General features: G+C 40.3%; 4 protein-coding genes and 1 long non-coding RNA gene across 9 annotated transcripts; all 5 read right to left on the reverse strand.

Annotated features, from left to right (window-relative positions):
- Positions 1–1254: 1254 nt before the first annotated feature.
- Positions 1255–4866, reverse strand: LOC139187542 (uncharacterized). Its single transcript, XM_070810595.1, has 2 exons — positions 3599–4866; positions 1255–2144 (listed from the first exon to the last, which is right to left on the reverse strand). The coding sequence occupies exons 1-2, from the start codon at positions 4579–4581 to the stop codon at positions 2129–2131; spliced, it is 999 nt and encodes a 332-aa protein (XP_070666696.1). The 5' UTR covers positions 4582–4866; the 3' UTR covers positions 1255–2128.
- On the reverse strand, positions 4864–10616 carry LOC103414494 (probable disease resistance RPP8-like protein 4). 3 transcript variants are annotated; one of them, XM_070810597.1, is made up of 5 exons: positions 8284–8932; positions 7044–7652; positions 6069–6899; positions 5467–5528; positions 4864–5336 (listed from the first exon to the last, which is right to left on the reverse strand). In XM_070810597.1, the coding sequence occupies exons 3-5, from the start codon at positions 6836–6838 to the stop codon at positions 5284–5286; spliced, it is 885 nt and encodes a 294-aa protein (XP_070666698.1). In that variant the 5' UTR covers positions 6839–6899; positions 7044–7652; positions 8284–8932; the 3' UTR covers positions 4864–5283. The 3 variants fall into 3 exon arrangements, with proteins under 3 accessions (XP_070666698.1, XP_070666697.1, XP_070666699.1); XM_070810596.1 differs by having other exon boundaries at positions 6069–7652; positions 8284–10616; XM_070810598.1 differs by having other exon boundaries at positions 5113–5400; positions 6069–7652; positions 8284–10616.
- On the reverse strand, positions 8559–10041 carry LOC139190778 (putative disease resistance protein At1g50180). The gene is made up of 2 exons (XM_070811251.1): positions 9968–10041; positions 8559–9240 (listed from the first exon to the last, which is right to left on the reverse strand). Exons 1-2 carry the CDS (start codon positions 10039–10041, stop codon positions 8559–8561), a joined length of 756 nt encoding a protein of 251 aa, XP_070667352.1.
- On the reverse strand, positions 10590–13550 carry LOC139190384 (uncharacterized). Of its 2 annotated transcripts, XM_070810600.1 has the most exons (3): positions 12643–13550; positions 10937–11185; positions 10590–10833 (listed from the first exon to the last, which is right to left on the reverse strand). In XM_070810600.1, the coding sequence occupies exon 1, from the start codon at positions 13273–13275 to the stop codon at positions 12721–12723; it is 555 nt and encodes a 184-aa protein (XP_070666701.1). In that variant the 5' UTR covers positions 13276–13550; the 3' UTR covers positions 10590–10833; positions 10937–11185; positions 12643–12720. The 2 variants fall into 2 exon arrangements, with proteins under 2 accessions (XP_070666701.1, XP_070666700.1); XM_070810599.1 differs by having other exon boundaries at positions 10590–11185.
- A 310-nt stretch (positions 13551–13860) lies between these two features.
- Positions 13861–15623, reverse strand: LOC139187568 (uncharacterized). 2 transcript variants are annotated; one of them, XR_011574595.1, is made up of 4 exons: positions 15288–15623; positions 14685–14749; positions 14261–14558; positions 13861–14151 (listed from the first exon to the last, which is right to left on the reverse strand). It is a non-coding gene; the product is annotated as an uncharacterized lncRNA (long non-coding RNA). The 2 variants fall into 2 exon arrangements; XR_003768154.2 differs by lacking the exon at positions 13861–14151 and having other exon boundaries at positions 14161–14558; positions 15288–15600.
- Positions 15624–16520: the final 897 nt, after the last annotated feature.

Consider the following 16520-nt stretch of genomic DNA (forward strand, 5'->3'; position numbering starts at 1 on the left):
TTAAGAACCCATCTTATTTGAATCACATCCTAAACCACATGATGTAGTAGATGACATTTATATATTATGTCATTTCATATAATTAAATGTATTTTCATCTTTTAATCTCCTCATACGCTGCCGTCTTCTCCCCAGATCGTTGATCAACCCTTCTCTCTCTAGGAAAGTCAACCTTTAACAAGGATACTGATAGAACCCAAATCTCATCACACAATCAATTCCCAGGGGAAACAATGAAAGAAAAAAAAAGTGCATTTTTCTCCCTAGACTCAAGTGATGGTAATGCTTATCACATATCTATCTATTTATCATCACTGAACGAGTTTAAATTTTAAAATTTGTGAATATCTATCACACATATCTTTATTAAACTCATCAAACGGTGATAAATAGTTTTGTAAGCATCATCAACACTTAAAAGATGGTGAGAAAAAAATATTCCAAAAAAACACTTCAATTCCCCAAAAGATCTCAGTAAATCCCAACATCCATTGACGTGAAACCAAGATTGTCTTATTTCTCATTCCAATATCCTTAGCGTCCATTGAAAGGAGAGATGACAGAAGGAGTTTTAGAGTCTGAGGGTCTCCGCAACACCGGCGGCGGTGCAAAAGGCGTGGGTGGTGGTTTGTCGAGGAGCTATAGGTTCCCAAACTTAACTGCTTACCTTGGTAATTGGGTTTTTTTTAATTTTAATTTTATTTTTTATTACTCTCTAAACAAACAATAGTATCTATATTAAGGGGGTGGAAGAGTGACCTAAAACCTCTCACTTATAAGTGAAGAAAAATATCATTAAATCGTAATACTAAGGGACTATTGGTAATTGGTTTTAATTGATTATGTTGATAAAAGTTTAAAATACATGTAGATTGCTTCAAATGATTTGGAAATTCAACATCACATGCCCCATAAGGTGGTTTAGAGATGTGGTTCAAATAAGGTGGTTTGCTTAGTATTTTCATTTTTTGTTTTTTAAGTTTTAGTTTTCATTTTCATGTCATAGAAAGAGAAAAAAGTATGTGAGAAAAATAAGAAGGGATGTGATATCCACATACTCCTTTTTACTTCTTCCATACCTTTTTTTATTTTCGACCGTCGGATCGGATGAATTGAAGAAGATCAATGGACATAAATTAACAAGGAGTGTGTGAGAAGTAAAAAATGGTGTGTGGATAGCACATCCCAAATAAGAAATGCAGAAGAAATGTACATGAACTAACAAACAAAACGAAAACTAAAACAATTTTGAGCTATTTTCAATCTCCATTTTTTATATACATATAATATAATTTCCATCACTTCTCCCACCACCTTCCTTTATCTTTATCATTCTCCATTATCCACTACTAACAAAAAATAAACTAAAAACCAAATACATAATAGTTTAAAGAGAACTTTAATGAAAAGCTCTCGGTACTGTTCACTCTAACAAAAAACCTCATTTTTACACTAAAGATTCAATCATAATACTGTTCACTTTACCCTTTATTTTATCCTAATCATTAAAACTCCAAGTTTTCAAGCTATTTTCATTAGTTTTCTTTAGTTTAAACTCAAAGAATATGCATCTTTTACTTTTTTCAATTTGGTTTATCTTTTGTTAATGATCAAACCAAACCATGGGAAATAAAGTAGTATGTGACGTAATCACCAATGCACTTGGACTTGGATTGCTTTGTTTGGGCTTCAAGATCCAAGACAAGCCCACAACATAGATGAATTTGAGGCTCCAATCCTTTTGTTTTAGCTGGATTAATTCAGAATATGATGCCAGCATTTTCTCGTGAATCTGCTGCAAGTACATCTTCTGCAAAACTCTCAAAAAGGCAAGACTTACTGCCACCGGTGTACCGCCTCAAGGTATCCAACAAAGATAGTTGTGCGTTACTAACCAAAAATTGAAGCCGACGAAAGATAGTTAGGACATTCACTGGATTTTCAACTTCGTGAACGCAGGCAATGACTTCTGCCCCGCTTACCAACAAAGTGAATGTGCTTGTGAACCGGCTTTGGACTTAAGGATTCATAGATATCGAGAGACCTGGGCATTGCTTGAAGTTGATGATGACCGATGACGACTTTCGAAGAAATTGCCGTGGCCTCAAAGCACACAGCCCAGATGAGTTCATACAGTTTTCCTCCTAAAGAAAGAAAGTTAGCTTGAGAATCATAAGAGATGTAGACCGAAGCTGAACCTACGAAGACTGAGAGTATGACAGAGCTACGTACGAAATGCTAAAGGAAAACAAGGTGACAAGATTAACGAGGCCAAACCATAAGAAATACGAGCATCCAGATCATATTATGGCACAATGAACTTTAAAAAGGTCAAGTTGTATGAAACATTCCAGCAGAGACCAATTACAACTGTTGGGCCAAGGAGGAAAAACATCCTAAAACCTATTACGGATTAGGAAAAGCTTTAGGGAAAAATCCAGTAGAAATAGTACAAGAATAACTGACAAGGCAAAATGCGTTACACCAAATATTTTACCACAAGTGCACTGTCTGTAGGTTAACAACACCACTGTTTCTCAAATACTCAAATTTCACCACCTCCACAAGCATTAAAAGAAACAACTCCTACATCATCAATTATGCAGCCAAGGAACATGCGATTTCTGTGTAGACTGCATGACCACCCAACTATCTATCAAAGATTTTTTGCACACATTAGCGTAGCTCGTAAAACTATGATTCTTTTGCTGTTGTTCCTAGACCATGTACTCAAACACAACAAAAAACAAATTCACAATCAGTTGTTATGCCTGCGCTGTACTGGGGTCGGGTTAAGGTACTAGATTCAGTTCTTGCCAGACAAGAAATACCACACACGGCATTGCTTTAGAGTTTTGGGATCAAATCCACCGCAGCATCCTCCTTGACAAGTGATAAATAACCCCTTTTAATGCTTAGAAACAAGTGAACCATCAATATTCATTTCTTATAACCGCTACCAAATGGTTCCTACCCTGTCCTCCCATCGCCCAAACTATATTGTATGAAGTATGTCATCACACTAAGCATTGAAGCCAACACTATCGGTTACCAGTTTACAGACGGTAGTATGGAGAACAAAGCTTTCCCGACATAAACGAAGGAACCTCAAAAGAATATCAATATCAATACAACGATCCTATCATCCAACCCAAACAAGAATACAATCCTATCATCCGAGCTACGTATCATTTCAACCGACAACAACATAACTGCCACGCTAGTTTAATTCGCAACATGCGGCTAGAAACCTACGAACGTGCAATAAACGCGAGAAGCAAAGGGCATCACAAAAGGAAGGATGAAACGAAAACCGGTTCCAAACTACTCATTTAACATAAACTTTATTCGAATCAAAATATGGTAGTGTTACATCAACAAACTATAAGTCGAAACTCTAGCTCAAAAACTACAGAAAACTCCCATTGCGTTGATGGGAAAACAACAATTAAAGTAGAAAAAGATGAACAAATAGGTAATGTTACAACACAAACTATGATTATCATTCTTGTGATTATGTTATTGTAAGAACAAAAGGATTACACTATTCTACTAAACCAAAAAAACAAGAAAAAAGAACAAGGAAAGCCAGACTCACGAGAACCCCTTCCGGAGCTTCTGGATGGCGGCGTACATTTTCCGCCGTGAACCGACGGCGTTAATACCCATATCCTTAAGATCCTCCAACGTCAGCATCGGCAGCACCTCGTCGTCCACCTCGTGTATCTCGAACACCGGCGTGTACCGGCTCAGCCCCAATTCTATCAGCCACGACCTCACTCCACTCCAATTCGACTCCGGCATGTTATCCGCCTCAACGGCATCGTTCTCCCTGCTCACCGACGCCCTAGCCCAATTTCCTGCCATCCTCCTCTGCCCATCCCACATATCCTCCCCCGCGTCGTCCCCCGAGTTCACCGGAGTGCTGCCCCTCACCGGACTATCCTGATCGGGATCCGCGCTGAACCACTCGCCTCCCTCCTCTCTGCTATCGCCGTCGTCGAGCTTCGAATTGGAAGCCCAATTCGATCGGATCCTCTTGGTCCCCGTGGCTCGCTTCGCCTTGACTCTCCGGCTCCCGAACTCGAACCCTCCGTCGCCATTTTGGTTCCTCTCATCGGGCGGCGTCATTTCGTTGGACTCGTTGCCGTTGACGAGGTTGATGATTGACCGGGCCTTGACCGATTTGGAGTCCTTGGGGAGCCTCCAGCCGGGCCTGGCTCGTCGCATATGTGATTCAAATGCGCCAGTAGCGGCAGGCTGGTCGCCGATCTCGCCTAATCGGACGCTGGGGCGTCGCTGCCGTTTGGGGCCCAATTGGCCGTGGTTCTCCGCGGCGTGTACGGCCGTTGTGGTTGCTATTGCCGTTATGGCAGTTAAGGATGTTTCTGTATTTATCAGCTGTGTCGTTGTGGTGGCTGGAATTGTCGGGCCGGCGGTGATTGGAGCTTCCGGTGGCTGTAGCTCAGCTGCCATGAGAGTGAAGTGGGAAAAGGGTTCAGAGAGTGCGCGTAGGATAAGGGATCTGCTAGTTCTAGATAAGCATCCATGTCTCAATGTCCACCGTTGGATCAGGATCATTGGTTGATAATCCAACGGCGGCGGTAAGGGCGATGGGATTTTTTAAATACTTGGGCCTGGAGTGCTCCGTCGCTCTGCCTTATGGACTCGTATGTAGAACCGTCCTTCTACCCAAATGGGTTGGACATAGCCGACCTGAATAATAGTACGGATGCCCTTGCATAACTTCTTGAGATATTTTATTGTTTTACATACAATCGGTTTTTTTTTTTTCTCGAATTTTATTCTTAGCAACTCCTATATTCGAACAAAGTATTTTCTAATTAAATTACAAATTACAAATGTTTAGAAAAGGCTCTATTATTATTTCGTGAGACAATCTACATTGATATAATAAAAGTTAAGAACCTACGACAATCACAGATCACCCGGCCACATCTCAAATTCATTCTTCCCATCACTCCTTTCAATCTCATACCACCACCGTGAACTGGAAGCCTCGAAGCCACCACCACAAATTCCAGTCAATTTCCTTTCTCCACGGACGGAGGAGGAAAAACTTTGAACTCACTACTTGTTACAATGCTGGAAAGACCGAATGATAAATCACTAGATTAAGCGCTAATTAGTAGCCAATTTTGAACTTGAAGATCAGATACCAACTAAAAATTTGAACAAAATTTGTAGCCGATCGAAGATGGCATAAACATTAACGAAGTAGGCAGTTGCAAACAATCACACGTAAAGTCATGCAGCTTCCATTCAAACAATTTTGGCACCACCATGTTGCGCATCCAGAAGCACCAAATCTGAAACTGTAGGCGCCAATTAACCTTGCTTGAGTACCGAACTAAAGCGTCTATTTTTTCTTGTTTTTTCCTGGAATGAATTAGATCAAAATTATACGTATTATAAAAGAAAAAACTGGATTGCAAAATGAAATACCAGGAGAGTCTTGGGCAGAATGCGATCTCCGCTGTCGTGATTGGAATTTCGCGACTTCAGAACTAAAAACAAATTGAGAAAAATATTAGAGCTTATACAAGAAAGCAAGAAACAAATAAAGTATTTTTACACCACAAAGAAGCTAAAAACACAATTTGTATCAGTTGCAGCTTATACCGCTGTGCAATATAAGAGAGATGTTCCTTTTAATTGCTTCTTTCTAGCTGCTCAAAGAAGGGTAGTACTATATTACCAACAATTTCCTTATCTGGTATGCTTAGGTTACAATTATTGAAATTTAGCGAAACACAGTGAACCAAGAATTAGAACAAGCAGTATATAACAAAAGGCAGGTCGGACTGTGAGAGTAGGAGCATGAACATGAAGTAGAAAAACAGCAAAGAACAGAGAACCAACAATGGAGAATAACAGTGAAAATTTAAAGAAGATCAAAATAAATTTTAGAAAAAAGGTAATATGAAGCTGCTGAAATAAACAACACAAATGAAATCCGTCTGCGGATCCTCGCTGTAATTTTACTTGTTTAAAAGAAAACACAACACAAATGAAGTAACCGCGAGATTTTCAAATTCAAGAAGTACCTGTCCACCATGTTGGCAAATACAACGGAAGGCACGAGTTGGACTTTATCGAAATCCTCTCCTCCTACCTGAAGCCTGTTACGAAATGTCGTAGACATCCTTACGAAGCTCAACTCCCTGAGCGTAGTAAGATACCTCAGCCCGTTTGGAACTTCGGTCAATCTGTAGCAAGCTTGTATGAACAATCGGCGGAGGCTCGGCATGGCTCCTCTTTCCACCTTCAAGTCCTTTAACTCATACATAGAAATAAGGGAAAGACATTCAAGACGACGAAAGCCTTCGTTGGAGAAAACCAGTGTGTCCGAAATTGAACTCTCAAAAGTTTCTTCCATTAGGCATAGGATTTTCAAATTTGGCAACTTCGCTAGTACCGCCATTTGGTTGTCGTTGAGATCACACCGGCACAGAGATAACTTAGTGAAGTTTGGAAAGTGCTGAAGGTCTCCAGGTAACTCTACTGTTCGACCATTCAATTTCAGCTTGTACACATGACGACAACTGAATACTATTTGTGTTACCTCCGTGCCACTGTCAGTTCCAAGTAAGTTGTGCACATATAGAGATCGAATGCCATTGAGTGTGTTGCTTATACCTTTCAAGGTTTCCTCCAAATTTTTCAAGGGGCTTGCCAATTGTATGGCCAGTTTTCTGAGACTGGTTAATCCAGCAAGATCATTCAACTCACAACAGCGACTCGAAACATAATTTAAAGTCTGCAAATTGTGAAGAGTAGATAGGTGTAGTCTATTACCACGTGCGGTGTAATACATGTGTAATTACAAATGCCTCAGTTGCACCATCTTCCAAAATACATTTGGTAACATATCCGACCTATTACGAAAGCGAAGATTCAGAGTTTGCAAAAGTATCAAATTGCCCAGGGAAGATGGCAACCGTTTTATCAACTTTCATAACTTGATGGAACTAATTTATCAACATTTTCATCCAAGCAGATGGCAAGTCTTCGAATCTTACCCGTTGGTATTGCCTTGGCTATCATCAGAGAAGGAGGAGAATACATAGTCTCACTTCTGTGCAGTGATTTGACATTTCGGAGAAAGCCCTCCTCTTCTGACTTTATCAAACACAAGTCCCGCATAAGATCGTGAAGACGACAAGACTTGATCTTTCTAACAGAACCCTGTTCCCCAATTTGAACCACACACCTGTCCACCAGTTCATTTAAGTAGTTGTATGCTATGTCCTCCATTGTTTCTACTAAACCTTGTGTTTGTTGTAGTGGCATAGATATAAAAACTTCTGCCATCCACAGTGGAGTCAATCTTTTCACTGGTATCTCAAAATCTTCCGGGAAAATGCCTAAATACAAAAAGCATGATTTTAAGTGATAGGGTAAGTTATCATAACTCAATGACAACACCCACAATGTACTCATGCATTCTTGTTCATGGCCTTTGCCTCTTCTTATGTATGCATAAACATTGTTAAGCACTGTATCCCACTCTTCAATTGTATCCTTTCTAGCAAGGAGTCCTGCAATCACAATGACAGCTGATGGCAACCCGGCACAATGTTGAAGCATCTTCTTTCCTATTTCTTTCATCCTTCCGAAAACTTCCGAGGCTGATAAATAATGAAACACCACATTAATTATTTGTCATATTAACAACTGCATTGTCTAATGGAGAGTTAAAGAAATGAATTTATCAAATACATACAATATAAGTTAATGGTTTTAGTAAACGGATGCTAGATATCTCACCAAATACACACACACACACATATAGTTCTAGATAACTGAAAAAACAATATAATTTATGTTAGATACTATCTTTTTATCTATATATACCAGGGTAAATGGTGAATTACTCTAGTGGTTAGGATCTTCCTCTTAAACCTATTGCGTCATGCATTCAAACCTTTTTCTCTTCCCTTGCTGTAGAATATCGAACATCAATTTGGTACAAAACGTAGCCTTCCAACTAGGTTTAGTCTCCCATATATCGTTGAGCAATGTAATTGAAATAACTAGATGTACTTATACATGTGAAATTGTTTTGAAATATCTACGTGCAACGGTGCAAGAAATTGTTTGAAACCCATTTGTTTTCTTCATGTCCTCCTTGTTCGAATCTTTAGCATACACGGAGGTTTGAAAACGTATTTCTTTTTAATTTGTGTCAAATGGAATATGAAATCAATTGAAATAAGAAATTAAAGTAATCCAGGAGAATAGAATGGGGTGAGAAATTACTTATTTCTTCTCTTCCGAAGATTCTGTTCTCTGATTTAATGGAAATGCAGCTTTCAAAGACTCCCATGTCTCGATGCTCCAAATATCATCGATGACAACCAAACATCTATGTTCTTGCTGTAGAAGATAAATTCTCTTGGCTATTTCATCATCTTTCATTTTTGCAATTTCTTCTCTTTGCACGGTGGTAGCAGAAAGAAGTTTAATTAAAAGTTCTTCCCAAACATTGTTGAGAGATACATACCCAAACAAAGCTGCCAAAATGGCGTCTAACTTCATTGTGGCGATAAATCTGTTTTGCAAGAGTTGTCTTTCCCAAACCCCCCCATTCCCCAGATAGAAACAACTTGGTGTCTGGGCTCTTTCTTCACCAAATGCATAACCAATTTTCGTATGTCAGCTTCTAACCCGACAACATCACCATCAATAATATGAGAATAGCTTCTTCTTAGTTGTTGCTGCCTCTCATACAAAGAAGTGGCTCCTCTAGAGTCCCTTATTTCCATGATGTTATGCATTTGCAAGCTTGACCTGAAATTGGAAATCTGGGTGGTAATTTTCTCAATTTCTGAGCCAATTTTGTGAAGATCAACTCCTTCCTTCAGCACACAACCAAACCTTTTCAGAACGTTCTTAATACCTCCTTCCCTCTTCGAGGCCACTTGGAGGACAAAAATTTCTATGACATCCTCCAAATCATAAGCAGCATTTCTAATTTTCGCGACCAGAATATGTACCGTTTCATCATCTCCTTGCCTTACATGTGCATCTTTCAGAAAACCCTGCACTAATTGTAGCTCAATTTGTGCAGCCTCAACTTGATAGCTGACTCCATGCAAGAACTTCGATTCTTGAATGATTAAGTCTCCAAGCTTTGCAACCACAAACCACTGCCTCAGCAATATCGGTCGCGCGCACAAGGAAAACAACTTATAGACTTTAAGTTTCAAAGTATTTCTATTTCATAGAGTTCTGAATGAACAAGAAAATATACGTAGGCAAACAAGTAAATGGTTACAGGCAACCAAAACTTCACTCCTCGAAACAGTGTGTTTTCGAGGTTGTTTCTTCTTCAAACTTGTCCTATGAGCCTTGGGGAGTTGTAAGGAAGCTCCTACAACCTTCAAAACGTCGTGACTCGGCCGGGATCATGTCGGAATAAACTTGTCCGAGTCGGACCTTCCGAGTTGACGAGTCAAAACTCGTCCGTTTCACGATCTGGTTGTATGGTTGGGTTCGTGGAGACGAGGGGAGTACGATGGTGGAGTTTTTAAACTCGATATGTGAAGATTTGGTGAAGGTCCTTCTAGTTGCAGAGGTGAAGATGCTCGGGTGAGGATAGAGGGGGAAAAGATGGCAGATGGGGAAAGTGAGTTCTGATTGGTGGAAAAGGAAGAGGGACAAGGATTGTCTGCCCTTTACTTCCGGTGCCCTCCCCGTGCCCTCCTGTTTGTGTGATCACGGTTAAGCCACGTCAACATTTTATATTACTATTCATTTTTGTCTTATTATATCCATTAAAAAACAATATAAAATGTTGACGTAGCTTAACCGTGACCACACAAAATAGGAGGGCACCAGGAGGGCACCGAAAGTGGAGGGTAGACAATCCTTGTCCCTCCTCCTTTTCCACCAATCAGAACTCATTTTCCCCATCTGCCATCTTTTCCCCATCTCTCCTCACCCAAGCGTCTTCACCTCTGCAACTACAAGGACCTTCACCAAATCTTCACAGATCGAGTTTAAAAACTCCACCATCGTACTCCCCTCGTCTCCACGAACCCAACCATACAACCAGATCGTGAAACAGACGAGTTTTGACTCGTCAACTCAGAAGGTCCGACTCTGACAAGTTTATTCCGACGTGATCCCGGCCGAGTCACGACATTTTGAAGGTTGTAGGAGCTTCCTTACAACTCCCCGAGGCTCCTAGGACAAGTTTGAAGAAGAAACAACCTCGAAAACACACGATTTCGAGGAGTGAAGTTTTGGTTGCCTGTAACCATTTACTTGTTTGCCTACGTACATTGTCTTGTTTATTCAGAACTCTATGAAATAGAAATACTTTGAAACTTAAAGTCTATAAGTTGTTTTCCTAGTGCGCGCGACCGATATGGCTGAGGCAGTGGTTTCCGTTGTGGTTGCAAGGCTTGGAGACTTAATCATTCAAGAATCGAAGTTCTTGCATGAAGTCAGCGATCAAGTTGAGGCTGCACGAACTGAGCTACAATTAGTGCAGGGTTTTCTGAAAGATGCAGATGTAAGGCAACGAGATGATGAAACGGTACATATTCTGGTCGCAAAAATTAGAAATGCTGCTTATGATTTGGAGGATGTCATACTAATTTGGTTTATCTGTTGTTAATGATCAAACCAAACCATGGGAAATAAAGTAGTATGTGACGTAATCACCAATGCACTTAGGACTTGGATTGCTTTGTTGGGCTTCAAGATCCAAGACAAGCCCACAACATAGATGAATTTGAGGCTCCAATCCTTTTGTTTTAGCTGGATTAATTCAGAATATGATGCCAGCATTTTCTCGTGAATCTGCTGCAAGTACATCTTCCTTAAAACTCTCAAAAAGGCAAGACTAACTGCCACCGGTGTACCGGCTCAAGGTATACAACAAAGATAGTTGTGCGTTACTAACCGAAAATTGAAGCCGACGAAAGAAAGTTAGGACATTCACTGGATTTTCAACTTCGTGAACGCAGGCAATGACTTCTGCCCCGATTACCAACAAAGTGAATGTGCTTGTGAACCGGCTTTGCACGTAAGGATTCATAGATATCGAGAGACCTTGGCATTGCTTGAAGTTGACGATGACCGATGATGACTTTCGAAGAAATTGCCATGGCCTCAAAGCACACAGCCCAGATGAGTGCATACAGTTTTCCTCCTAAAGAAAGAAAGTTAGCTTGAGAATCATAAGAGATGTAGACCGAAGCTGAACCTACGAAGACTGAGAGTATGACAGAGCTACGTACAAAATGCTAAAGGAAAACAAGGTGACAAGATTAACAAGGCCAAACCATAAGAAATACGAACATCCAGATCATATTATGGCACAACGAACTTTAAAAAGGTCAAGTATTATGAAACATTGCAGCAGAGACCAATTACAACTGTTGGGCCAAAGAGAAAAAACATCCTAAAACATATTACGGATTAGGAAAAGCTTTAGGGCAAAATCCAGTAGAAATAGTACAAGACTAACTGACAAGGCAAAATACGCTACACCAAATATGTTACCGCAAGTGCACTGTCTGTAGGTTAACAACACCCCTGTTTCTCAAATACTCAAATACTCAAATTTCACCACCTCCACAATCATTTAAAAGAAACAACTCCTACATCATCAATTATGCAGCCAAGGAACATGCGATTTCTGTGTAGACTGCATGACCACCCAACTATCTATCAAAGATTATTTGCACACATTAGCGTAGCTCGCAAAACTATGATTCTTTTGCTGTTGGTCCTAGACCATGTACTCAAACACAACAAAAACCAAATTCACAATCAGTTGTTATGTTTGCGCTGTACTGGGGTCGGGTTAAGGTACTAGATTCAGTTCTTGCCAGACAAGCAATACCACACAAGGCATTACTTTTGAGTTTTCGGATCAAATCCACCACAGCATCCTTCTTAACAAATGATTAATAACCCCTTTTAATGCTTAGAAACAAGTGAACCATCAATATTCATTTCTTATAACCCCTACCAAATGGTTCCTACCCTGTCCTCCCATCACCCAAACTATATTGTATGAAGTATGTCATCACACTGAGCATTGAAGCCAACACTATCAGTTACCAGGTTACAGACAGTAGTATGGAGACCAAAGCTTTCCTGACATAAACGAAAGAACCTCAAAAGAATACCAATATAACGATCCTATCATCCAACCCAAACAAGAATACAATCCTGTCATCCGAGCTATGTATCATTTCAACCGACAACAACATAACTGCCACGCTAGTTTAATTTGCAACATGCTGCTAGAAACCTACGAACATGCAATAAATGCAAGAACCAAAGGGCATCACAAAAGGAAGGGTGAAATGAAGGCCGGTTCCAAATTACTCGTTTAACATAAACTTTATTCGAATCAAAATATGGTAGCGTTACATCAACAAACTACAAGTCGAAACTCTAGCTCAAAAACTAAAGAAAAGTCCCATTGCGTTGATGGGAAAACAACAATTAAAGTACAAAAAGATGAGCAAATAGGTAATGTTACAACACAAACTATGATTATCATTCTTGTGATTATGTTATTGTAAGAACAAAAGGATTACACTATTCTACTAAACCAAAAAGACAAGAAAAAAGAACAAGGAAAGCAAGACTCACGAGAACCCCTTCCGGAGCTTCTGGATGGCGGCGTACATTTTCCGCCGTGAACCGACGGCGTTGATGATACCCATATCCTTAAGTTCCTCCAACGTGCATCGGCAGCACCTCGTCGTCCACCTCGCGTATCTCGAACACCGGTGTGTACCGGCTCAGCCCCAATTCTATCAGCCACGACCTCACTCCACTCCAATTCAACTCCGGCATGCTATCCGCCTCAACGGCATCGTTCTCCCTGCTCACCGACGCCCTAGCCCAATTTCCCGCCGTCCTCCTCTGCCCATCCCACATATCCTCCCCCGCGTCGTCCCCCGAGTTCACCGGAGTGCTGCCCCTCACCGGACTATCCTGATCGGGATCCGCGCTGAACCACTCGCCTCCCTCCTCTCTGCTACCGCCATTGTCGAGCTTCGAATTGGAAGCCCAATTCGATCGGATCCTCTTGGTCCCCGTGGCTCGCTTCGCCTTGACTCTCCGGCTACCGAACTCGAACCCTCCGTCACCGTTTTGGTTCCTCTCATCGGGCGGCGTCATTTCGTTGGACTCGTTGCCGTTGACGAGGTTGGTGATTGACCGGGCCTTGACCGATTTGGAGTCCTTGGGGAGCCTCCAGCCGGGTCTGGCTCGTCGCATATGTGATTCAAATGAGCCAGTAGCGGAGGGCTGGTCGCCGATCTCGCCTAATCGGACATTGGGGGTCGCTGCCGTTTGGGGCCCAATTGGGGGCCGTGGTTCTCCGCGGCGTGTACGGCCGTTGTGGTTGCTATTGCCGTTGTGGCAGTTAAGGATGTTCCTGTATTTATCAGCTGTGTCGTTGTGGTGGTTGGAATTGTCGGGCCGGCGGTGATTGGAGCTTCCGGTGCTTGTAGCTCAGCTGCCATGAGAGTGAAGTGGGAAAAGGGTACAGAGAGTGCGCGTAGGATAAGGGATCTGCTAGTTCTAGATAAGCATCCATGTCTCAATGTCCACCGTTGGATCAGGATTATTGGTTGATAATCCAACGGCGGAGGTAGGGGCGATGGGACTTTTTAAATATTTGGGCCTGGAGCGCGCCGTTGCTTTGCCTTATGGACTCATATGTAGAACCGTCCTTCTACTAAAATGGGTTGGAAATAGCCTACCTGAATAATAATATAGGATGTCCTTGCATAACTTCTTGAGATATTTTACATGCAATCGGTTTTTTTTTCTTGAATTGTATTCTTAGCAACTCCTATATTCGAATAATGTATTGTCTAATTAAATCAGTAATTACAAATGTCTAGAAAAGGTCTATTGCTGTTTTGCGAGGCAATCTACATTGATATAATAAAAGTTGGGAACCTACAACAATCAGTGAATGTCCGAATTGTCTTTTTCTTACCACACCTCAAATTCATTCTTCCCATCAAACCTTTCAATCTCATACCACTACCGTGAACTTGAAGCCTCGAAGCCACGACCACAAATTCCAGTCAACTTTGTTTCTACGGATGGAGGAAAACTTTGAACTCACTACTTGTTCCAATGCTGGAAAAATCGAAAGAAATATCACTAGATTAAGAGTTAATTAGTAGCCAATTTTGAACAAAACTTGTAGCCGAAAGATCGCATAAACATTAACAAAGTAAGCAGTTACCAACAATCACAAAGACAGACGATCGCTGATGGCAAAAGAAGATGATCACAATTTTGAAATGGAAGTAGTCTCAATCAATCACACGTAAAAGTCATCCAGGTTGTATTCAAACAATTATGGCACCACCATGTTGCGCATCCAGAAGCACCAGATCTGAAACTGGAGGCGCCGACGGAGGAGGAGTATTTGCCTCTCGCTCAAACATCCCGATTTGAGAATTCTCGTCACACTTGATTATTCATACTCACAATTGAATCTATGGAAGCCTTGGTATCCAATCAACCCCAACAAGTTTTTCCTGGAATGAATTAGATCAAAATAGCAAAACAACATACCAAGAATAGTCAGTACACTGGGATAGAAATTATACGTGTTTTAAAAGAAAGAACTGGATTGCAAAATGAAAACCCCTATACTGAAATACCTGGCCAGTCTTGGGCAGAAGGCCATCTACGCGGCGGCCGTGATTGGAGTTTCGCGACTTCAGAACTAATAACAAATTGAGAAAATATTAGAGCTTATACAAGAAAGCAAGAAACAAATAAAGTATTTTCACACCACAAAGTAGCTAATAACACAATTTGGATCAGTTGCAGCTTGTACTGCTGTGCATTGTAGGAGAGATGTTCCTTTTAATTGCTTCTTTCTAGCCGCTCAAAGAACGGTAGTACTATATTACCAACAATTTCCCTATCTGGTATGCTTAGGTTACAATTATTGAAAATTTAGCGAAACACAGTGAATCGGAAATTAGAACAAGCAGTACATAAGAAGGGGCAGGTCAGACTGTCGGAGTAGGAGCATGAACATGAAGTAGAAGAACAGCAAAAAACAGAGAACCAACAATGGAGAATAACAGTAAAAATTTAAAGAAGATCAATAAATTTTAGAAAAAAAGGTAATATGAAGCTGCTGAAATAAACAACACAAATGAAATCCGTCTGCGGATCCTCGCTGTAATTTTACTTGTTTAAAAGAAAACACAACACAAATGAAGTAACCTCGAGATTTTCAAATTCAGAAGTACCTGTCCCCCATGTTGGCAAATACAACGGAACGCACGTGTTGGACTTCATCAAAATTCTCTCCTCCTACCTGGAGCCTGTTACGAAATGTCGTAGACATCCTTACGAAGCTTAACTCCCTGAGCGTAGTAAGATACCTCAGCCCGTTTGGAACTTCGGTCAATCTGTAGCAATCTTGTATGAACAATCGGCGGAGGCTCGGCATGGCTCCTCTTTCCACCTTCAAATCCTTTAACTCATACATGCAAACAAGGGAAAGACATTCAAGATGACGAAAGCCTTCGTTGGAGAAAACCAGTGTGTCTGAAAATAAACAGTTTAGATCTTTGACTGGGCCCAATTGTATCATCTGATGTGACAAGCTATGAATACAATCAACATTCAATAAAATAAATTTATTAATTGACGTAGCATGTAAAAATCACTTGTCACATTAAGTCACACACCAATTTGGTATTGCTATTTTTTTCACTAAAAAGCTACTTCACTTTGAAATTAAGCAATAAAAAAATATTTAGTAATAAAATATCCTAGTTTTAAAATCATGCTTTCATTCAAACTAGAGCTAGGCCGCTAATGAATATGTACGTTCAATAGTTTGTACAAATGACATTATTTACTTTTACACATGTATTTCCTCTGTTGAAAAAAAAGTAAAAATAAAAAAATAAAAAAGAAGAAAGAAAGATAAAAAGTAACAACTATCACCTATCACTTCAACAACCATGGTTGCCACTGTTGTAGTCACCACCATCCCATTACTATGTCTATTTTTATCATTACACACAACTGTATTATTTTTTAGTAAATTTTACCAAACGCGAATAATTTATTTTATGATTAATTATTCTTAAAGCATACAAGAATCTATCTCTTAAAAAAGCACAAAATCTTAAACTGGCCCTAACAGGTTAATCCTTGAGTGTTCCAATATATACGAACCTTTCTTTACGATCTCGTTCGACTATAGCAAATATATATGTAAATAACGAACAAAGCATTAATGAAATTTACAAAAAAAAAAAAAAGGGACCGATAACATTGAGTACATATAGAAGTGCTGATGGGGCGGGTTTGGATCGAAGGTGAAAATACCATCTCTGTCCCGCCCCAAACACCTTGATAAAAAATTTCTCAAACCCGTTTACATTCTCCATTTTCCTATTCTTCATGCACAATCCATTAGGAGAGAAATTTTTAGTTATGACGGAAAAATTGATGGTACATTACGTATT

Source organism: Malus domestica, chromosome 13 (genome assembly GCF_042453785.1).
Source record: "Malus domestica chromosome 13, GDT2T_hap1".
NCBI lineage: Eukaryota > Viridiplantae > Streptophyta > Magnoliopsida > Rosales > Rosaceae > Malus > Malus domestica.

What these genes read in the sequence shown, in the direction of transcription:
- LOC139190778 (XM_070811251.1), bottom strand. Translation starts at nt 10,041, where the DNA reads ATGGTGGAGTTTTTAAACTCGATCTGTGAAGATTTGGTGAAGGTCCTT. An exon ending in GCAGAGGTGAAGACGCTTGG is followed by an intron (nt 9,241 to 9,967) that starts GTGAGGAGAGAT and finishes TCTATGAAATAG; the next exon opens with AAATACTTTGAAACTTAAAG.
- LOC139187542 (XM_070810595.1), bottom strand. Translation starts at nt 4,581, where the DNA reads ATGATCCTGATCCAACGGTGGACATTGAGACATGGATGCTTATCTAGA.
- LOC139190384 (XM_070810600.1), bottom strand. Translation starts at nt 13,275, where the DNA reads ATGCGACGAGCCAGACCCGGCTGGAGGCTCCCCAAGGACTCCAAATCG.
- LOC103414494 (XM_070810596.1), bottom strand. Translation starts at nt 6,838, where the DNA reads ATGTATTACACCGCACGTGGTAATAGACTACACCTATCTACTCTTCAC. An exon ending in TTTGCCAACATGGTGGACAG is followed by an intron (nt 5,529 to 6,068) that starts GTACTTCTTGAA and finishes ATTTGTTTTTAG; the next exon opens with TTCTGAAGTCGCGAAATTCC. An exon ending in TTCTGCCCAAGACTCTCCTG is followed by an intron (nt 5,337 to 5,466) that starts GTATTTCATTTT and finishes TGGCGCCTACAG; the next exon opens with TTTCAGATTTGGTGCTTCTG.